The sequence below is a fragment of the Mustelus asterias genome, chromosome 17 (assembly GCF_964213995.1).
Source record: "Mustelus asterias chromosome 17, sMusAst1.hap1.1, whole genome shotgun sequence".
NCBI classification, from domain to species: Eukaryota; Metazoa; Chordata; class Chondrichthyes; order Carcharhiniformes; family Triakidae; genus Mustelus; species Mustelus asterias.
The window spans coordinates 90,384,891-90,407,486 of record NC_135817.1 but is presented as its reverse complement, the minus strand read 5'-3'; the positions used below and the strand labels follow the sequence as shown (position 1 = coordinate 90,407,486).

General features: G+C 49.7%; 2 protein-coding genes across 5 annotated transcripts in view; one reads left to right on the top strand and one right to left on the bottom strand.

Annotated features, from left to right (window-relative positions):
* LOC144506666 (pyridoxal kinase-like) overlaps positions 1–22,596 on the top strand; it is a 64,033-nt gene that overhangs the window by 35,825 nt on the left and 5,612 nt on the right. For all 3 annotated transcript variants that reach the window (XM_078233080.1, XM_078233079.1, XM_078233078.1), the window contains 3 exons: positions 103–214; positions 14,648–14,784; positions 22,075–22,141. In XM_078233080.1, coding sequence (XP_078089206.1) covers positions 103–214; positions 14,648–14,784; positions 22,075–22,141 — 316 coding nt within the window. The remainder of the gene's footprint in view (positions 1–102; positions 215–14,647; positions 14,785–22,074; positions 22,142–22,596) is intronic.
* Positions 1–22,596, bottom strand: part of LOC144506667 (fibroblast growth factor 5-like) — a 101,716-nt gene that overhangs the window by 76,759 nt on the left and 2,361 nt on the right. The window lies entirely within an intron of this gene.

Sequence of the window (22,596 nt, the reverse complement as noted above, 5' to 3'; positions counted from 1 at the left end):
CCTGCCCCTTTGTTGTGTTCCAGTGCACAGCACAGGGTTAGATACAGAGTAAATATGCTGAGAATATGAGAGGTTAGAACTGGGTCCCTGTGTCTATTGCAGGTAATGGATGTTCTCCATGCAATGGGTCCTGACACGGTGGTCATCACAAGCTCCGATCTCCCCTCTGCTCTGGGGGACAACTACCTAGTGACCCTTGGCAGCCAGAGGAAGGGTAAGTGAGGCTGCTTACATACAGATGAAGAGGATAAGTTTGTTTCTAACAATGTGATTGACTCAGGTTGACACAGCATGTATTCTCGTGCAGTTTGGGTCTGCTGTGGCTCAGTGGGTAGCACTTTCCCACAGAGCCTGAGGGTTAAAGTCCCACTTCAGAGTCTTTAGTACACAAGTCTGACACACTCCGTGCATTGCCGGGATATTGTTTTTAACGGACTTTGGAAGAGGAGCAGTGGTCCTTTCAGCCTCTTCTGTTATTCAGATCATTTTAAACCAAGGCTCAAACTTTCATCTTGGGTAGAAGATCCCCTGGTCCTATTCTGATAAAGGGCAGGGGAGTTTCCCCCATTGTCCTGGCTGCCATTTATTCCTCAATCAACATGACAAAAAGAGTAAGAAATCTCAACACCAGGTGAGTGACTCACCTGATGAAGGAGCAGCGCTCTGAAAGCTCATGATTCCAAATAATCCTGTTGGACTTTAACCTGGTGTTGTGAGACTTCTTACTGTGCTTACCCCAGTCCAACGCCGGCATCTCCACATCAACATTACAAAAAGCAGATTATCTGGATCATTATCACATTCCTGTTTACAAAGAACAAAGAAAAGTGCAGCACAAGAACAGGCCTTTCGACCCACCAAGCCTGTGCCGATCATGATGCCCTGACTCGGTTCCTATCCCTTTCTTTGCTCCTTATTCATGTACCCATCACGATGCTTCTTAAATGTTGCTATTGTTTGTGGAGCTTGTTCGATACAAAGTAACTCCCAATTTGCCAACACTGACTGTAATTCAAGAAGTGCATCATTGGGTGTAAAGCACTTTGGTAAGTGGAAGAACTATAGAAACGTGCCTTTTTTAGTCGGGATAGATTTTTGCTATTCAGCTGGAAGGTTTCGAGAATTCTTTCCTGCTTTATGTCCAGTTAACAGACCACCTACAAAATAACTTCTCTTAGCAGCCTCTGTTACTGATTTTATGTTTTTATGCTAACCCAGCTCCCTCACGCTGTCACTCAGTAACTCCATTCCCCCAGCGCCCTGTGTTACTGACTGTATCTCTACTGATGTTAATCCAGCTCCCTCACACTGTCACTCAGTAACCCCTCTCCCCCCAGCGCCCTGTGTTACTGACTGTATCTGTACTGATGTTAATCCAGCTCCCTCACGCTGTCACTCAGTAACTCCATTCCCCCAGCGCCCTGTGTTACTGACTGTATCTCTACTGATGTTAATCCAGCTCCCTCACACTGTCACTCAGTAACCCCTCTCCCCCCAGCGCCCTGTGTTACTGACTGTATCTGTACTGATGTTAATCCAGCTCCCTCACACTGTCACTCAGTAACCCCTCTCCCTCAGCACCCTGTGTTACTGACTGTATCTGTACTGATGCTAACCCAGCTCCCTCACACTGTCACTCAGTAACCCCTCTTCCCCCCAGCACCCTGTGTTACTGACTGTATCTGTACTGATGTTAACCCAGCTCCCTCACACTGTCACTCAGTAACCCCTCTCCCTCAGCACCCTGTGTTACTGACTGTATCTGTACTGATGCTAACCCAGCTCCCTCACACTGTCACTCAGTAACCCCTCTTCCCCCCAGCACCCTGTGTTACTGACTGTATCTCTACTGATGTTAATCCAGCTCCCTCACACTATCACTCAGTAACCCCTCTCCCCCAGCACCCTGTGTTACTGACTGTATCTGTACTGATGTTAATCCAGCTCCCTCACACTATCACTCAGTAACTCCATTCCCCCAGCACCCTGTGTTACTGACTGTATCTGTACTGATGTTAATCCAGCTCCCTCTCACTGTCACTCAGTAACTCCTGGTAATGGAAAAAGGAGCAGAGAGTGGGAATAATTGGGTTATTTTCAGGTTGGTAAAATATGACAAGCGTGTCCCAGAGATTGTGCTGGGGCCTAAACTAATTACAATCGACATCAATGGCTCGGGTGAAGGGACAAGATCTATTGCACCTAAATTTGCTGTTGATAAAACGATGGTGTAATAATTCTTGTTCAATCACCACAAAGAGGTAGGAAAGTAGATTATCAAGAACAGATCGTGTCTATAGATGAATAAAGATAGATTAAATGAGTAAGCTAAAATTTGTCAGAGAGATAATGTGGGAGAATGTGGCCTAGTCCACTTTGGCAGGAAGAATCAAAAAGCATATTATTTATTTGGATTGAGATTGCAGAACTTGGTGTTACAGAGGGATCTGGGTGTCTTGATCCATGAATCGCCAAACGTTAGTACACAGGTACAGCAAATGATATGGAAGGCAAATTGAATGTTGGTGTTTAGTGCAAGAGAAATGGATTTATAAAAGCAGCTGTACAGGGACATGGTGAGACCACTGCCTTTTTGAGTCTCAAAGTGCTTATGGACCTTTAGTGTTCTGGGAATGCCGAGAAGGATGTATCTTGATGGTTAGCTATAAACTGATTTTAAAAATGGTCAGTGCAACAGTCAGCGCCACATCTGGAATACCGTGTACAATGTTGTTTGTCTTATTTGAGAAAGATAAAACTGCGTTAGAAGCAGTTCAGAGAAGGTTCACAGGACTCATTCCTGGGATGAAGGGGTTATCTTATGCAGAAGGATGAGCAGGTTGGGCCTTAATCCATTGGAGTTTAGATGAACGACAAAATCCCTGAGGGGATTTGATGGAATCAATACCAGGAATATATTTCCTCTTGTCGGGGGAAGCTAGAAGCCAGGGACACAGTTTAAGTATAAGACGTCTCTCTTTTAAGATTGAGGTTAGGACAAGTCAGTGCAGCACTCCCTCAGTACTGACCCTCTGACAGTGCGGCACTCCCTCTGTACTGACCCTCTGACAGTGCGGCACTCCCTCTGTACTGACCCTCTGACAGTGCGGCACTCCCTCAGTACTGACCCTCTGACAGTGCGGCACTCCCTCAGTACTGACCCTCTGACAGTGCGGCACTCCCTCTGTACTGACCCTCTGACAGTGCGGCACTCCCTCAGTACTGACCCTCTGACAGTGCGGCACTCCCTCAGTACTGACCCTCTGACAGTGCGACACTCCCTCAGTACTGACCCTCTGACAGTGCGGCACTCCCTCAGCACTGACCCTCTGACAGTGCGACACTCCCTCAGTACTGACCCTCTGACAGAGCGACACTCCCTCAGCACTGCCCTCTGACAGTGCGGCCTAACCACCATAGCCATCATGGTCTCACCATGTCCCTGTACAGCTGCTTTTATAAATGGGTGTTTTTCCGGTTGGAGGAAGGTAACTAGTGGCGTGCCGCAGGGATCGGTACTCGGGCCGCAACTGTTTACCATTTATATAGATGATCTGGAGGAGGGGACGGAGTGTAGGGTAACGAAGTTTGCAGACGACACAAAGATAAGTGGAAAAGTGAATCGTGTGGAGGACGGAGAAGATCTGCAGAGAGATTTGGACAGGCTGAGTGAGTGGGTGAGGATATGGCAAATGGAGTATAACGTTGAGAAATGCGAGGTTATACACTTTGGAGGAAATAATAACAAATGGGATTACTATCTCAATGGAAACAAATTAAAACATGCTACCGTGCAAAGGGACCTGGGGGTCCTTGTGCATGAGACGCAAAAGCCCAGTCTGCAGGTACAACAGGTGATCAAGAAGGCAAATGGGATGTTGGCCTATATTGCGAGGGGGATAGAATACAAAAGCAGGGATGTCTTGATGCACCTGTACAGGGCATTGGTGAGGCCGCAGCTGGAATACTGTGTGCAGTATTGGTCCCCTTATATGAGGAAGGATATATTGGCATTGGAGGGAGTGCAGAGAAGGTTCACCAGGTTGATACCGGAGATGAGGGGTTTGGATTATGAGGAGAGGCTGAGGAGATTGGGTTTGTACTCGTTGGAGTTTAGAAGGATGAGGGGGGATCTTATGGAGACTTATAAGATAATGCGGGGGCTGGATAGGGTGGAGGCGGAGAGATTCTTTCCACTTAGTAAGGAAGTTAAAACTAGAGGACACAGCCTCAAAATAAAGGGGGGTCGGTTTAAGACAGAGTTGAGGAGGAACTTCTTCTCCCAGAGGGTGGTGAATCTCTGGAATTCTCTGCCCACTGAGGTGGTGGAGGCTACCTCGCTGAATATGTTTAAAGCGCGGATGGATGGATTCCTGATCGGTAAGGGAATTAAGGGTTATGGGGAGGAGGCGGGTAAGTGGTACTGATCCATGTCAGATCAGCCATGATCTTATTGAATGGCGGGGCAGGCTCGAGGGGCTAGATGGCCTACTCCTGCTCCTATTTCTTATGTTCTTTGTGCCAGGAATGTATCTGTCTATCAGTGCGGGTATGTGTTGGCGTGTCAGTGCAGGTCACCAAATGAGGGTAGGGTACAAACAGCATTGTTAGCTCTCACAGTAATGGCCTCTTCTTGCTGAGCATGAGCTCTGATCACCAACGGTTTTTCTGCTCCCTGAGAAATATTAAATGCACACTCATTCCATACAAAGAACAAAGAACAGTACAGCACAGGAAACAGGCCCTTCGGCCCTCCAAGCCTGTGCCGCTCATTGGTCCAACTAGACCAATCGTTTGTATCCCTCCATTCCCAGGCTGCTCATGTGACTATCCAGGTAAGTCTTAAACGATGTCAGCGTGTCTGCCTCCACCACCCTACTTGGCAGCGCATTCCAGGCCCCCACCACTCACTGTGTAAAAAACATCCCTCTGATATCTGAGTTATACCTTGCCCCTCTCACCTTGAGCCCGTGACCCCTCGTGATCGTCACCTCCGACCTGGGAAAAAGCTTCCCACTGTTCACCCTATCTATCCCCTTCATAATTTTGTACACCTCTATACATTAGCATCAAGTTAAGTATGTCCTCATGAGGCAGAGGGACAGGAAGGGTGTGAGAGCAATGAAAGTCTTGTGTGGTCTGACTGTTGCACTGACCACTTTTTTATCAGTTTATAGCTAACCATCAAGATACATCCTTCTCGACATTCCCAGAACACTAAGGTCCATAAGCACTTTGAGACTCAAAAAGGCAGTCATGAAGGAATCCCTCAGAGAAACACAAAAGTCATTCCAAAATGGATGCTAACTGCCTTGTGGCTGGCTGGGCGATGTTGAGAGATATGGTGTACCTCACTACTCTGGAGTCTCCGCACCATCGAGATTGCTTCAGTGAAAACAATGAGGTCATCCAAAACTACTGAAGGAGGAACATTGACTCTGCAGGGTTTATCTCAGAGAAACATCGCCTGTGCAGGGTTTATCTTACTGACAAGTCATCACTGTCCAAGCACAATGCCCACGTGACCTGATTCTGATGTCAGGCTCACTACACGGCTGTCCAATGCAGCCTCAGAGGGTTGAAAGACATTTGGCTGAAACAGGAAGCAGACAAACCTCCGTTATATCCAGACACACAGACGGAAGTGATTCTACCATGCTCTGAAATTGTCTATAGCCCCAGTCTACTGGTTCGTCACCAATGCTCGGTGCCGATGGGTAACTACAGTTCACAGAAAAATCCCAAATTCTCAAAAAGTGGACAGAGCAATTTAACCACATCCCGAATGGGCTTTCAGCTCTCAGTCTGCCACAGGTTGCCATTAGCTGCTCTCCTGATCTTCTCTATTAGAAACAATGAGAGCAATCAAACTCCTGCCTAGCAGGAGATGATGCTATATCAGCTGAAGTCTAGGAAGCAGCCTTTTGGCTAAGATCAAACACCAGATCAAGCCCAAGATGGGGTACAATGCCTCGTCCTGCCAGCTTGGACCTGGAATTGGATTCAATTGGATTTTGAATTTGGTTTTTGGAGCAAGTAAGGAATGGATTTGGGTTTACCCGCTCCACTCTGATCATTGGCTTTGGAACTTTAAGGATGGAGTAGATGAACGCTTGGTTAAGAAGCTCACTGAGCTCAGTCTATGTAGAAGCAATTAATGAAGTTAAAGGGAGCTGCGTGCTGGCAGCAACTCTCCACCAACACTCTGTCATACTCTGTCATGTCTTCCCTGCAGATTAGCCTGGTCACATGGGCAGGAAGCTATTCTATCTGAGGTGACACCAGTCAAAAACGAGGCTCTCCAAGGGCACACTTTGACCTGTTTAATGACTCTGTGCACCAGCTAGCTGCTCCAGAGCTGGATGTGCAATGTAGGATTGACCAGTTTTCCAATGTATGCCACAAATTCAGCCTTGCAATCAGCACAAGGAAAACTGAAGTCATGTGTCAGCTTGCTCCAGGAAAGCCCTACCTTTAGTCCAAGATTCATGACCAGAACCTCTCCGCAATGAATAAACTCACTTAACTCGGCAGCTCACTCTCAACTTATAGATATTGATAACAAAACGCATGCAAGAATTGTTAATCAGGTGTAGCCTGTGGCAGACTCTGAACATGATCCTGGGAATCAAGAAGGGCTGGTTTGCTTATCGAGCAATATTACTGCCCATTCTGAGTCCATAGAGCAATATTGATTTGATTTATTATTGTCACATGTATTAACAGTGAAAAGTATTGTTTCTTGCGTGCTATACAGACAAAGCATACCGTTCATAAAGTAGGAAACGAGAGAGTGCAGAATGCAGTGTTGCAGTCATAGCGAGGGTGTAGAGAAAGATCAACTTAATGCAAGCTAAGTCCATTCAAAAGTCTGACAGCAGCTGGGAAGAAGCTGTTCTTGAGTCGGTTGGTACGTGACTTCAAACTTTTGTATCTTTTTCCCAACGGAAGAAGGTGGAAGAGAGAATGTTCGGGGTGCGTGGGGTTCTGGATTATGCTGGCTGCTTTGTCGAGGCAGTGGGAAGTGTAGACAGAGTCAATGGATGGGAGGCTGGTTTGCGTGATGGATTAGGCTACATTCACAACCTTTTGTAGATTTGGATGGTCTTGATCAGAACTGGAGCCATACCAAGCTACATCTGGAAAGCTTTCTATGGTGCATCTGTAAAAGTTGATGAGAGTCATAGCGGACATGCCAAATTTCCTCAGTCTTGTGAGAAAGTAGAGGCGTTGGTGGGCTTTCTTAACTATAGTATCGGCATGGGGGGGACCAGGACAGGCTGTTGGTGAACTGACCACCGAGAAACTTGAAGCTCTCGACCCTTTCTACTTCGTCCCCATTGATGTAGACAGGGGCATGTTCTCCACTATGCTTCCTGAAGTCGATGACAATCTCCTTCGTTTTGTTGACATTGAGGGAGAGATTATTGTTGCCGCGCCAGTTCACCAGATTCTCTACCTCATTTCTGTACTCTGTCTCATCATTGTTTGAGATCCGACCCACTACGGTGGTGTCATCAGCAAACTTGAAAATTGAATTGGAGAGGAATTTGGCCGCACAGTCAAAGATGTATAGTCGGGGGCTGAGAACACAGCCTTGTGGGGCACTGGTGTTGAGGATGATCGTGGAGGAGGTGTTGTTGCCTATCTTTACTGATTGTGGTCTGAGAGTTCGGAAGTTCAGGATCCAGTCACAGAGGGAGGAGTCGAGGCCCAAGTTACGGAGTTTGGAGATGAGTTTTGGAGGAATAATGATGTTAAAGGGTGAGCTGTAGTCAATAAATAGGAGTCTGACATGGGTGTCCTTGTTACACTGATGTTCCAGGTTTGAGTGTCGGGCAGACTTTGAACATCAGCCTGGCAATGAAGAGGAGCAGGTTTGTTTATCAATCTCAATCAATTGAGCAATATTACTGTCCACTCTGCTCTACGCATGTCAGACTGGAACGGTGTACCACAGTCACGCCAAGAGCACAACCACTTTCACCTGAGCTTCCTTAGGAACCATCTTAAGATCAGATGGTTGGAGAAAATAGCAGACACTGAGGTGCTCGCCTGATCTGGCAATGTCGTGTATCCACACCATATTGAGGGTCACAACCCATGGAGCCAGAAGGCCTGACAGCTGCTCAGTAAGTGAATCAACTACCAAGAGCTTAGAGTCCAGGGTGAAACCTCATAACGGTCAAAGAAAACTACACGGTCACTCTGAATGAAGCTGTCTACACGGTCACTCTGAATGAAGCTCTCTACACGGTCACTCTGAATGAAGCTGTCTACACGGTCACTCTGAATGAAGCTCTCTACACGGTCACTCTGAATGCAGCTGTCTACACGGTCACTCTGAATGAAGCTCTCTACACGGTCACTCTGAATGAAGCTCTCTACACGGTCACTCTGAATGAAGCTCTCTACACGGTCACTCTGAATGAAGCTCTCTACACGGTCACTCTGAATGAAGCTCTCTACACGGTCACTCTGAATGAAGCTCTCTACACGGTCACTCTGAATGAAGCTCTCTACACGGTCACTCTGAATGAAGCTGTCTACACGGTCACTCTGAATGAAGCTCTCTACACGGTCACTCTGAATGCAGCTGTCTACACGGTCACTCTGAATGAAGCTCTCTACACGGTCACTCTGAATGAAGCTCTCTACACGGTCACTCTGAATGAAGCTCTCTACACGGTCACTCTGAATGAAGCTCTCTACACGGTCACTCTGAATGAAGCTCTCTACACGGTCACTCTGAATGAAGCTGTCTACACGGTCACTCTGAATGAAGCTGTCTACACGGTCACTCTGAATGAAGCTGTCTACACGGTCACTCTGAATGAAGCTGTCTACACGGTCACTCTGAATGAAGCTCTCTACACGGTCACTCTGAATGAAGCTCTCTACACGGTCACTCTGAATGAAGCTCTCTACACGGTCACTCTGAATGAAGCTCTCTACACGGTCACTCTGAATGAAGCTCTCTACACGGTCACTCTGAATGAAGCTCTCTACACGGTCACTCTGAAGCTCTCTACACGGTCACTCTGAAGCTGTCTACACGGTCACTCTGAATGAAGCTCTCTACACGGTCACTCTGAATGAAGCTGTCTACACGGTCACTCTGAATGAAGCTGTCTACACGGTCACTCTGAATGAAGCTGTCTACACGGTCACTCTGAATGAAGCTGTCTACACGGTCACTCTGAATGAAGCTGTCTACACGGTCACTCTGAATGAAGCTGTCTACACGGTCACTCTGAATGAAGCTCTCTACACGGTCACTCTGAATGAAGCTCTCTACACCGTCACTCTGAATGAAGCTCTCTACACGGTCACTCTGAATGAAGCTCTCTACACGGTCACTCTGAATGAAGCTGTCTACACGGTCACTCTGAATGAAGCTGTCTACACGGTCACTCTGAATGAAGCTGTCTACACGGTCACTCTGAATGAAGCTGTCTACACGGTCACTCTGAAGGCTTTGGGGTTTTGATATTGACCTCAAGTCCTGGGAGAAGCTCGCCCAGGATCGCTGCAGCTGGCGTAACGAAATAAAACCGGTGTGACCTCTTTCGAAAGCAAGTGCGTCTCCGAGGCAAAGAGAAAACACAAGGAGAAGAAATCCTGACACGGCAACTTACCCAAAACTCAATTAATTGTCTCTGCTATCCTGTCCTAGTAAGAAGTTTAACAACACCAGGTTAAAGTCCAACAGGTTTATTTGGTAGCAAAAGCCACACAAGCTTTCGGAGCTCCAAGCCCCTTCTTCAGGTGAACTCAGTAAGAGGGCACAGATTCAAAGTAATCAGAAGGGAATCCTTTCCACACAGGATTGTGATGATCAGGAATGCATGACCTAAAAGGCTCGTGCAATCGGACTCCAATAGAACTTCAAAAAGATCTGATCGAGGTATATCAAATCTTAAAAGGGACTGATAAAGTGAATGGAGACCAAATGTTTCCTCTTATGGGGCAAATTCGAACAAGAGGTCACTGATATAGGTTGCGAGGTGATAGATTTGGATCTTTATTGTCTCTCTTGTGGGGACTTAAATTGGATTCAATTGTATTTTGAATTTGGTTTTTGGAGCAGCGAGGAACGGATTTGGGTTTACCCGGTTGGTTTTTGGAGCAGCGAGGAACGGATTTGGGTTTACCCGGTTGGTTTTTGGAGCAGCGAGGAACGAATTTGGGTTTACCCGGTTGGTTTTTGGAGCAGCGAGGAACGGATTTGGGTTTACCCGGTTGGTTTTTGGAGCAGCGAGGAACGGATTTGGGTTTACCCGGTTGGTTTTTGGAGCAGCGAGGAACGGATTTGGGTTTACCCGGTTGGTTTTTGGAGCAGCGAGGAACGGATCTGGGTTTACCCGGTTGGTTTTTGGAGCAGCGAGGAACGGATTTGGGTTTACCCGGTTGGTTTTTGGAGCAGCGAGGAACGGATTTGGGTTTACCCGGTCCACTCTGACCATTGGCTTTGGAACTTTAAGGATGGAGTAAAAAAAATCTAAAAAGGCTGGAGGTCAGTGCCTGGTCAGGAAGCATTCTATGATTCAATGCGCAATGCAGGCAAATGGGGTTAGCTTAGATGGGCATTTTGGTTAGCATGGACCAGTTTGGGCCGAAGGGCCTGTCTCCGTACCATAGATTCTTTGATTCTATTTAAAACTGAGATGAGGAGGAACTACTTCTTGCAGAGGGTGGTGAATTTGTGGAGCTCGCTGCCCCATCGCGCGGTGGAGTCTGAATCATTGGTTGATATATTTCTAATAAAAGGGATAAGGGGATATGCGGCCCAGGTGGGGAGGTGGATTTGAGACCAGGGAGAGATCAGCCATGATCTGATTGAATGGCGGAGCGGCTCGAAGGGCTGAATTTACCGATTTCTGCTCCGAATTCCTCTGTTCCTTTGACAATTGAGGAAATATTTGCAAGTTTATGGGGAAAAAACTTGGGTATGGGAATAAATTGGGGATCTCTTTCAAAGAGCTCGAATAGATATGAGGAGTTAAATGGCTGCCTTCTGCACTGTGAGGCTCTACCCAATACGTTTGTGGGGTCATAGAGTTCCACATCACCAGAAAGAAGCCCTTCAGTCCATTGTGTCTGTGCAGGTCATCGAGCACCTATCTACTCTGACCCCATTTCCAGCTCTCGATCCTTCGCCGTGTGTGCTGAGGTGTTTCAAGTGCTCATGTAAATGCTTCTTAAATGTTGATGGTTCCCGCCTCTACCACCCTTTCAGGCAGAGTGTTCCAGATTCCCACCACCCTCTGGGGGAAGAAGCTTTTCCTCAAATCCCCTCTAAATCTCCTGCCGCTTACCTGAATCTGTGCCCCATGTTATTGACCCCTTTACTAAGGGGAAATGTTTCTTCCTATCTACCCAATCAATGTGCTTCATAATTTTGTCCACCTCAATCAGATCCCCCCTCAGCCTTCTCTGCTCCAAGGAAAACAATTCCAGCCCCAGCCCCAGCCGCCTGCCCGGCCCCAGCCTGCCTGGCCCCGGCCTCCCGGCCCCAGCCCCGGTCCCAGCCCCAGCCGCCTGCCCGGCCCCAGCCTCCCGGCCCCGGTCCCAGCCCCAGCTGCCTGCCCGGTCCCAGCCTGCCTGGCCCCGGTCCCAGCCCCAGCTGCCTGCCCGGCCCCAGCCTCCCGGCCCCGGTCCCAGCCCCAGCTGCCTGCCCGGTCCCAGCCTGCCTGGCCCCGGCCTCCCGGCCCCGGTCCCAGCCCCAGCTGCCTGCCCGGTCCCAGCCTCCCGGCCCCGGCCCCAGCCCCCTGGCCCCGGCCCCAGCATCCCGGCCCCGGCCCCGGCCCCAGCCCCCTGGCCCCGGCCCCGGCCCCGGCCCCAGCCCCCTGGCCCCGGCCCCAGCCCCCTGGCCCCGGCCCCAGCCCCAGCCACACCCAGCCCCATCCAGCCCCAGCCCCAGCCCATCCAGCCTCCCTTCATAGCTGAAGAGAGAAAGTTTTGAACAGTACTTTAGGAACATTTAAGCGGTTATTGGATAGGCACATGGAGCACACCAGGATGATAGGGAGTGGGATAGCTTGATCTTGGTTTCAGATAAAGCTCGGCACAACATTGTGGGCCGAAGGGCCTGTTCTGTGCTGTACTGTTCTATGTTAAAGGAATTAAGGGTTATGGTGAGCGGGCGGGTAAGTGGAGCTGAGTCCACAAAAAGATCAGCCACGATCTTATTGAATGGCGGAGCAGGCTTGAGGGGCCAGATGGCCGACTCCTGCTCCGAGTTCTTATGTTCTTATGAAACGCTGCAGCCCAGGCAGCATCCTGGTGAATCTCCTCTGCACCCTCTCGATCACCCTCCTTCTGATAGTGTGGTGACCAGAACTGCACCCAGTACTCTAGCTGTGGCCTAACCAGCATTTTATACAGCTCCATCTTAACCTCCCTGCTGTAATATCAATGCCTCGGTTAATGAAGGCAAGTATCCCATATGCCTGCTTAACCACCTTATCTACCTGTCCTGCTGCCTTCAGGGATCTATGGACACGCACCCCATGGTCCCTCTGGTCCTCTGTGCTTTCTAGCATCCTACCATTCATTGTGTATTCCCTTACCTGGTTAGTCCTCCCAAAATGCATCACCTCACACTTTTCAGGGTGAAATTCCCACAGTCCAAAGATATGCTGGTTAGATTGATTGGTCATGCAAAATCGACCCTTAGTGTCAGGGGGACTAACTGGGTAAATACATGGGGTTTTGGGATAGGGCCTGGGTGGGATCGTTGTTGGTGCAGGCTTGATGGGCCAAATGACCGCCTCCCGCACTGTAGGGATTCTATGATAATTCATCATCCTCCCATGTGGGACCCTGCCTTACTGAAGTCCATGTAGACTACGTCAAATGCACTGCCCTCATCCACATTTCTCAGAATTTTTCCAATAATTTCCATGCCAGATGTGAGAATCACTAGTCTGTATTTACCTTTTTTCCCCCACTTCCCTTCTTGAATAATTAGCTGTCCTCCAGTCCTCAGGTCCCTCTCCTGTGGCCTGCAGGGATTTGAAAATTCACGACAGAGGCCCTGCAATCTCCTCCCTTTCCTCACACAGCAGCCTGGAATACATCTCATCTGGGCCTGGGGATGTATCCACTTTTAATTCCACTAGAACCGCTAACACCTCCTCCCTCTCGATGCTAATCTGTTAAGTGATATTACAGTCCCCCTCCCTGCTTCCTATACCGACATCATCCTTCTCCATAACAAACATGGATGCAATGATGTAGAGGTGCCGGCATTGGACTGGGATTGGCACAGTAAGAAATCTCACAACAGCAGGTTAAAGTCCAACAGGTTTATTTTGAATCATGAGCTTTTGGAGCGCTGCCCCTTCATCAAGTAAATGGCCCCAAAATACTCATTTAAAACCTCACCTACATCTTCCTGCTCCCCACACAGATTGCCACTTTGGTCCCTAATGGGCACCATTCTTTCCCTGGTCATCCAACTGCCCTTAATATACTCATAAAACACCCACCAGTGTTTTTTCATGCCCTCTTTTCTACCCTCTCGACTTTCTATCCTCAGGCAGCCACTGCTATAAGCCTCTCTTTTTTTTCTCTTGTCCAGCCCTGTATATCCCTTGACATCAGGGTTCTCTGGATTTTGTGGTCCCAGCCTTTACCTTCACAGGAACATGTTGACCCTGTACCCCCCTCTTTCCTTTCTGAATGACTCTCACTGCTCCAGTGTTCACAGTCTCTGTTTCAATCTCCAACCCTTGAAATAAATTCCACAGCCTCATAACCCGTGTGAAGAATTTCTCCTGCATTCTATTCTAAATCTCTAACTTTTAATCTTGTATCTCTGGCTCCTTCTTTTGTCCCCTCAATTACTGAGAACTGTTTGTTTCTCTGCCCCATCCTTTCATCATTTTAAACATTTCTGTCATATCAGCTTGTAATCAACACAATTCATCAAAAAATCTTCAAGATTTTCTTTGTATTTCCTCATTCCAGACGCTATCCCAGTGAACCTGTACCGTATCCCCTTTAAATCCTCAAATCCTTCCTGAAGCATAAACCTCAGTGCACAGGACACAGACTGGGACCCTCTGGCCCCCGCCCGCGGCAGTGACCCTCCGGCCCCCCGCACAAGGCCGCCCTGCACCCCCCCCCCCCCCCCCCCCCCACGGCTGGGACTCCCACGCCCCCCCACCAGTGGCTGGGACCCTTCGGCCATGCTCCTCCCCCCCCCCCCCCTCTCCCCCCCACCGTGGCTGGGATACCCCACCCGCAGCGGGGACCCCCGGCCCCTCCCCACCTGCGGCGGGGCCCCCACGGCCCCCGCCCGCGGCTCGGGGCCCCCGCCTGGGACCCCTGGTTCAGCTGCGGTGAATGGAGATTTGGCTGAGCGCCAAATTCTCCGATCTCGCTGGCAGCAGTGACAGGGCAAACCACATTGGAGAATTCCGGCCACTGTCACTGAGATAATAAAGGTTTAAATAAGGCCTTTATTATCCTTGGCTTTTCTATTCAATATTTATTTGAACTAAACCTACAATTTGATGAGCTTTTTATATGAACAGTTTACTGCACGGAGTTGCTGCCTTTAATGTGAACCTATCCCCAGGTCCCCTGTCCTCCCACACACCTACCTGACTCTCATTGAGTGTGTGTTTGTTGTGATCAGTGATAGCAGGTGGTTTACGAGTGACGGAGCGAATTCGAATGGAGATACCCAAGGTGGATGCTGTGTTTGTGGGGACGGGAGATTTATTCGCCGCAATGCTCCTGGCTTGGACACATCAGCACCCCAATAACTTGAAGGTAAGTGTCACATTGCAGATGTCTCCCACGGGACAATCCGCTCTCAGGGTACTGAAGGGAAGGTGCTCGCTTCGATGTGTCATTGTCAAAGTTAAGCTTAAGGCAGAGAGTATATCTGACTGGGAAGATTACTGCAGTGGGGGCCTCAAGGATCAGTTTAAGGTTTTTAGTTTTTCTTAGAACATAGAACATATATAAATGATCTAGACTGGTTTTAATATGTGGGTACTGCTGACAAGGCCAGCCTTTGTTGTCCATCCATATTTGCCCCTTGAACTGAATGTCTCGGGCATTTCAGAGTCGAACAAAGAACAATACAGCACAGGAACAGGCCCTTCGGCCCTCCAAGCCCGTGCCGCTCCCTGGTCCAAACTAGACCATTCTTTTGTATCCCTCCATTCCCACTCCGTTCATGTGGCTATCTAGATAAGTCTTAAACGTTCCCAGTGTGTCCGCCTCCACCACCTTGCCCGGCAGCGCATTCCAGGCCCCCACCACCCTCTGTGTAAAATACGTCCTTCTGATATCCGTGTTAAACCTCCCCCCCTTCACCTTGAACCTATGACCCCTCGTGAACGTCACCACCGACCTGGGAAAAAGCTTCCCACCGTTCACCCTATCTATGCCTTTCATAATTTTATACACCTCTATTAGGTCACCCCTCATCCTCCATCTTTCCAGTGAGAACAACCCCAGTTTACCCAATCTCTCCTCATATCTAAGCCCTTCCATACCAGGCAACATCCTGGTAAACCTCCTCTGCACTCTCTCCAAAGCCTCCACGTCCTTCTGGTAGTGTGACGACCAGAACTGGGTGCAGTATTCCAAATGCGGCCAAACCAACGTTCTATACAACTGCAACATCAGACTCCAACTTTTATACTCTATGCCCCGTCCTATAAAGGCAAGCATGCCATATGCCTTCTTCACTACCTTCTCCACCTGTGATGTCACCTTCAAGGATCTGTGGACTTGCACACCCAGGTCCCTCTGCATATCTACACCCTTTATGGTTCTGCCCGCCTTCTTCCCCCCACTGCCCGCCTCACCCGCAGCCACTCCCTGTTGTCCCTGACCCCCAGCTAAGTTAGTCAGTCTAAGGGGCGTGACTTTCTCTTTATACACATTATCCAGATAGCTCTCCCCTTCCCTGATAAGCCTCAGTGTCTGTAGCTCAGAGTCCAGTTCATCTACCTTGAGCTGGAGATCCTCCAGCAACCAGCACTTACTGCAGACATGGTCCCTGGGGTCCACCTTGCGGTCCACTTGCTCCCACATCATGCAGAAACAGCACATTACATATCCCTCCATACCAATTTACCTTGTATAAGTTGGTGTAATTTAAAACCCTACCCTGCCTCTGCCTGTCCTCGCCGAAGCCCTGTGAGCCAAAGCCCTTACAGTTCACACTCTGCTCCCCACTCACTACGCTGCCCGCTCAAAAGTGCGGCCTGCTTTTAAACCCTCCAAAAACCTTCCCAGGCTTTGCCTGGGCCTACTTCCTGTTTTGGAAAAAAAACCCTCCGATTTTTAACACATTTAACTGAAAAATAAATAAATAAATCAAATGCAGAAACACACTCCCTTACCCTCAGCCTGCTCCTGTGGAACAATATACTCTATGCCCCGTCCTATAAAGGCAAGCATGCCATATGCCTTATTCACTACCTTCTCCACCTGTGACGTCACCTTCAGGGATCTGTGGACTTGCACACCCAGGTCCCTCTGCGTATCTACACCCTTTATGGTTCTGCCATTTATTGTATAGCTCCCCTCTACGCTAGTTCTACCAAAATGCATCACTTCGCATTTATCTGGATTGAACTCCATCTGCCATTTCTTTGCCCAAATTTCCAGCCTATCTATATCCTTCTGTAGCCTCTGACAATGTTCCTCACTATCTGCAAATCCAGCCATTTTCGTGTTGTCCGCAAACTTACTGATCACCCCAGTTGCACCTTCTTCCAGATCGTTTATATAAATCACAAACAGCAGAGGTCCCAGTACAGAGCCCTGAGGAACAGCACTCTACACAGGCATCCAGCCGGAAAAAGACCCTTCCACTACCACCCTCTGTCTTCTGTGAGCAAGCCAGTTCTCCACACATCTAGCCACCTCCCCCTTTATCCCATGAGATCCAACCTTTTGCACCAACCTACCATGAGAGACTTTGTCAAACGCTTTACTAAAGTCCATATAGGTGACATCCACGGCCCTTCCCTCGTCAACCATTCTCGTCACTTCTTCAAATAACTCCACCAGGTTAGTGAGGCATGACCTCCCTCTCACAAAATCATGCTGACTATCGTTAATGAGCTTATTCCTTTCTAAATGCGCATACATCTTATCTCTAAGAATCCTCTCCAAGAACTTCCCTACCACGGACGTCAAGCTCACCGGCCTGGTTTATCCTTCCTACCCTTCTTAAATAACGGGACCACATTAGCTATCCTCCAATCCTCTGGGACCTCACCTGTGTCCAGTGACGAGACAAAGATTTGGCTCAGAGGCCCAGCGATTTCATCTCTCGTCTCCCTGAGCAGCCTTGGATAGATTCCATCAGGCCCTGGGGATTTGTCAGTCTTTATATTCCCTAAAAAACCTAACACTTCCTCCCTTGTAATGGAGATTTTCTCTAACGGGTCAACACTCCCCTCCGAGACACTCCCAGTCAACACATCCCTCTCCTTTGTGAATACCGACGCAAAGTATTCATTTAGGATCTCCCCTACTTCTTTGGGCTCCAAGCATAATTCCCCACTTTTGTCCCTGCGAGGTCTGATTTTTTCCCTGACAACCCTTTTGTTCCTAACGTATGAATAAAATGCCTTGGGATTCTCCTTAATCCTGTCTGCCAAGGACATTTCGTGACCCCTTTTTGCCCTTCTAATTCCTCGTTTGAGTTCTTTCCTACTTTCTTTGTATTCCTCCAGAGCTCCCTCCATTTTTAGCTGCCTGGACCTAACGTACGCCTCTTTTCTTTTTGACCAATCCCTCAATTTCCCTGGTTATCCACGGTTCTGGAATCCTACCATTCCTATCCTTTTTTACAGGCACATGCCAATCCTGCAGCCCTAACAACTGTTACTTAAAAGACTCCCACATGCCAGATGTGGATTTACCCTCAAACAGCCTCTCCCAATCAACAGCTGCCAATTTCTGCCTAATCCCACTAAAGTTAGCCTTCCCCCAATCCAACACCTTACCCTTGGGACACCACTCATCCTTTTCCATCACTATCCTAAAGCTAACAGAATTGTGGTCACTATTTGCCACATGTTCCCCTACCGAAACCTTGAAGACCTGACCGGGCTCATTCCCCAGTACTAGGTCCAGTATAGCCCCCTCTCTAGTCGGGCTATCTACATATTGTTCCAAAGAACCCTCCTGTACGCATTTTACAAATTCCTCCCCATTCAGAGTCCCAGCTCTCAGCGATTTCCAGTCTATACCAGGGAAATTGAAGTCTCCCACTACAACAACCCTATTTTTCCTGTACCTATCCATTATCTCCTGACATATCCGTTCTTCCAATCACATTGCTGTGGCTCTGGAGTCACATGTAGGCCAGACCAGGTCAGGGCGGCAGATTTCCTTCCCTAAAGGTCCCCGTTACCTTTGGTATTGATTTTGTTGCATTGTATTTACATAGCCCAGCAGCAGCTATTATGGGATTGGAACTGGTGTTTCTGGATCATTTCCAGGCCTGTGTGGGGGTCACTGGTCCAGTAACCGCTGCCGACACCACCTGTGTGATTCGGGAGCACTATTTATAAGTTTGCAGATGATGCATAATTTGGCCACATAATATTACGGAGGAGTTTCGTAACAGGATTCAGGCAGACTGGTGAATTGGGCAGATATCGGAGAGAGATGTGAAGTGATGCAGGTGCAGAGGTTCTGTTGTGGAAATGGAAAATTGTGGGACTTGGAACGCGAAGTACAAAGAAGGTGTTTTTTCTGGAGTGCGTGTCAGGAACCAGAGATTTCAAATAATTAATAAAATGATGTATAAATATATCATCGTAGGATCTGACAGAACAGAGAGGCCATTGAGCTCATCCAGTCTGTCTGGCCTTGGTCACTGTCTGTGTGGAGTAAATGAGGACGGCCTCAACCAGGATATTGGGTTCATGTCACACTATCGGTAATCCCCACAGCTTGCCTGGACCTGCAGAGTCTCACTGGCTGTCCTGTCTGGAGACAATACACATCTCTTTAACCTTAATGCTCTCTCCACTCACATTGTTTGTACCTTAAAGACTGGATTAGTTGTAAGTATTCGCATTCCAACCATTATTCATGTAAATTGAGTCCGTGTCTTTATATGCTCTGTTTGTGAACAGAATTCCCACTCACCTGAAGAAGGGGCTTGAGCTCCGAAAGCTTGTGTGGCTTTTGCTACCAAATAAACCTGTTGGACTTTAACCTGGTGTTGTTAAACTTCTTACTGTGTTTACCCCAGTCCAACGCCGGCATCTCCACTTCACATATGGAGTTTGCACATTCTCCCATCTATATGGGTTTCCTCCAGTTGCTCTGGTTTCCTCCTACAGTCCAATGATGTGCGGGTTATGTTGATTGGCCATGATAAATTGCCCCTTAGTGTCAGGGGGATTAGCAGGGTAAATGTGTGGGTTTATGGGAATAGGGCCTGGGTGGGATTGTGGTTGGTACAGACTCGATGGGCTGAATGGCCTCCTCCTGCACTGTCGGGATTGTATGATTCGAAGCAGCTTCTCTGCAATCGCTGGGGTGGGTAATCCTTGGCCAAGCCACAGGCTGAAAACCCAAATGTTGCGCTTCTAAAAGTCAATGAAATGAAAACAATATTTTTCTTTATTTCTCAGTATTCTACTCCAGACCCTGGGGTACGGGTCCCCCACACACTGACTCTCACTGGGGTACGGGTCCCACACACACTGACTCTCACTGGGGTACGGGTCCCACACACACTGACTCTCACTGGGGTACGGGTCCCACACACACTGACTCTCACTGGGGTACGGGTCCCACACACACTGACTCTCACTGGGGTACAGGTCCCCCACACACTGACTCTCACTGGGGTACGGGTCCCACACACACTGACTCTCACTGGGGTACGGGTCCCTCACGCACTGACTCTCACTGGGGTACGGGTCCCACACACACTGACTCTCACTGGGGTACGGGTCCCTCACGCACTGACTCTCACTGGGGTACGGGTCCCTCACACACTGACTCTCACTGGGGTACGGGTCCCACACACACTGACTCTCACTGGGGTACGGGTCCCACACACACTGACTCTCACTGGGGTACGGGTCCCACACACACTGACTCTCACTGGGGTACGGGTCCCACACACACTGACTCTCACTGGGGTACGGGTCCCACACACACTGACTTTCACTGGGGTACGGGTCCCACACACACTGACTCTCACTGGGGTACGGGTCCCACACACACTGACTCTCACTGGGGTACAGGTCCCCCACACACTGACTCTCACTGGGGTACGGGTCCCACACACACTGACTCTCACTGGGGTACGGGTCCCTCACGCACTGACTCTCACTGGGGTACGGGTCCCACACACACTGACTCTCACTGGGGTACGGGTCCCTCACGCACTGACTCTCACTGGGGTACGGGTCCCTCACACACTGACTCTCACTGGGGTACGGGTCCCACACACACTGACTCTCACTGGGGTACGGGTCCCACACACACTGACTCTCACTGGGGTACGGGTCCCACACACACTGACTCTCACTGGGGTACGGGTCCCACACACACTGACTCTCACTGGGGTACAGGTCCCACACACACTGACTCTCACTGGGGTACAGGTCCCACACACACTGACTCTCACTGGGGTAGGGGTCCCACACACACTGACTCTCACTGGGGTACAGGTCCCACACACACTGACTCTCACTGGGGTACGGGACCCACACACACTGACTCTCACTGGGGTACGGGTCCCACACACACTGACTCTCACTGGGGTACAGGTCCCACACACACTGACTCTCACTGGGGTACGGGTCCCACACACACTGACTCTCACTGGGGTACGGGTCCCACACACACTGACTCTCACTGGGGTACGGGTCCCATACACACTGACTCTCACTGGGGTACGGGTTCCACACACACTGACTCTCACTGGGGTACGGGTTCCACACACACTGACTCTCACTGGGGTACGGGTCCCACACACACTGACTCTCACTGGGGTACGGGTCCCACACACACTGACTCTCACTGGGGTACGGGTCCCATACACACTGACTCTCACTGGGGTACGGGTTCCACACACACTGACACTCACTGGGGTACGGGTCCCATACACACTGACTCTCACTGGGGTACGGGTCCCATACACACTGACTCTCACTGGGGTACGGGTCCCACACACACTGACTCTCACTGGGGTACGGGTCCCACACACACTGACTCTCACTGGGGTACGGGTCCCACACACGCTGACTCTCACTGGGGTACGGGTCCCACACACACTGACTCTCACTGGGGTACAGGTCCCACACACACTGACTCTCACTAGGGTACGGGTTCCACACACACTGACTCTCACTGGGGTACGGGTCCCACACACACTGACTCTCACTGGGGTACAGGTCCCACACACACTGACTCTCACTAGGGTATGGGTCCCACACACACTGACTCTCACTGGGGTACGGGTCCCACACACACTGACTCTCACTGGGGTACAGGTCCCACACACACTGACTCTCACTGGGGTACGGGTCCCACACACACTGACTCTCACTAGGGTACGGGTCCCACACACACTGACTCTCACTGGGGTACGGGTCCCACACACACTGACTCTCACTGGGGTACGGGTCCCACACACACTGACTCTCACTGGGGTATGGGTCCCACACACACTGACTCTCACTAGGGTACGGGTTCCACACACACTGACTCTCACTGGGGTACGGGTTCCACACACTGACTCTCACTGGGGGTATGGGTCCCACACACACTGACTCTCACTGGGGTACGGGTCCCACACACACTGACTCTCACTGGGGTATGGGTCCCACACACACTGACTCTCACTGGGGTACGGGTTCCACACACACTGACTCTCACTGGGGTATGGGTCCCACACACACTGACTCTCACTGGGGTACGGGCCCCACACACACTGACTCTCACTGGGGTACAGGCCCCGAATACGCGAGAGCGATTTCGGCTGAAGTCATCTTCTGTATGTGCCACTGTTTCTTACATCAACAGCTGAGCCTAACGTGTCCCCGTTTCTCCGCGCAGATTGCCTGTGAGAAGACGGTGTCTGCCCTTCAGCACATTGTGACCCGGACAATCTCCAATGCCAAAGGTGAGCAGGGGCTGCTGCTATTGATTCTGGCAGCGATTGGGGGGACACAGACTTTACCCAGACTGTGTGGAGCGGTGCAGAGGTTGGAGACTGCACGCAGCGAGTGGTGGGATGTGCCGCTTAAGCCACGTCCATTCCCATTCTTTGGAATAGGAGCAAGGGGGGATCAGGATAGTGAATTTGATGATCAGCCACGATCAAAATGAATGGCGGAGCAAGCTCGAAGGGCCGAATGGCCTCCTCCTGCTTCTAGTGTCTGTGTTTCTATTCATCAAACCCGAATAACCTGTAGACTCAAACTCTCAGGACTCTGTATATCTGTCCTGGGAGTGTTTGATGGGGACAGTGTAGAGGGAGCTTTACTCTGTATCTAACCCCGTGCTGTCCCTGTCCTGGGAGTGTTTGATGGGGACAGTGTAGAGGGAGCTTTACTCTGTATCTAACCCCGTGCTGTA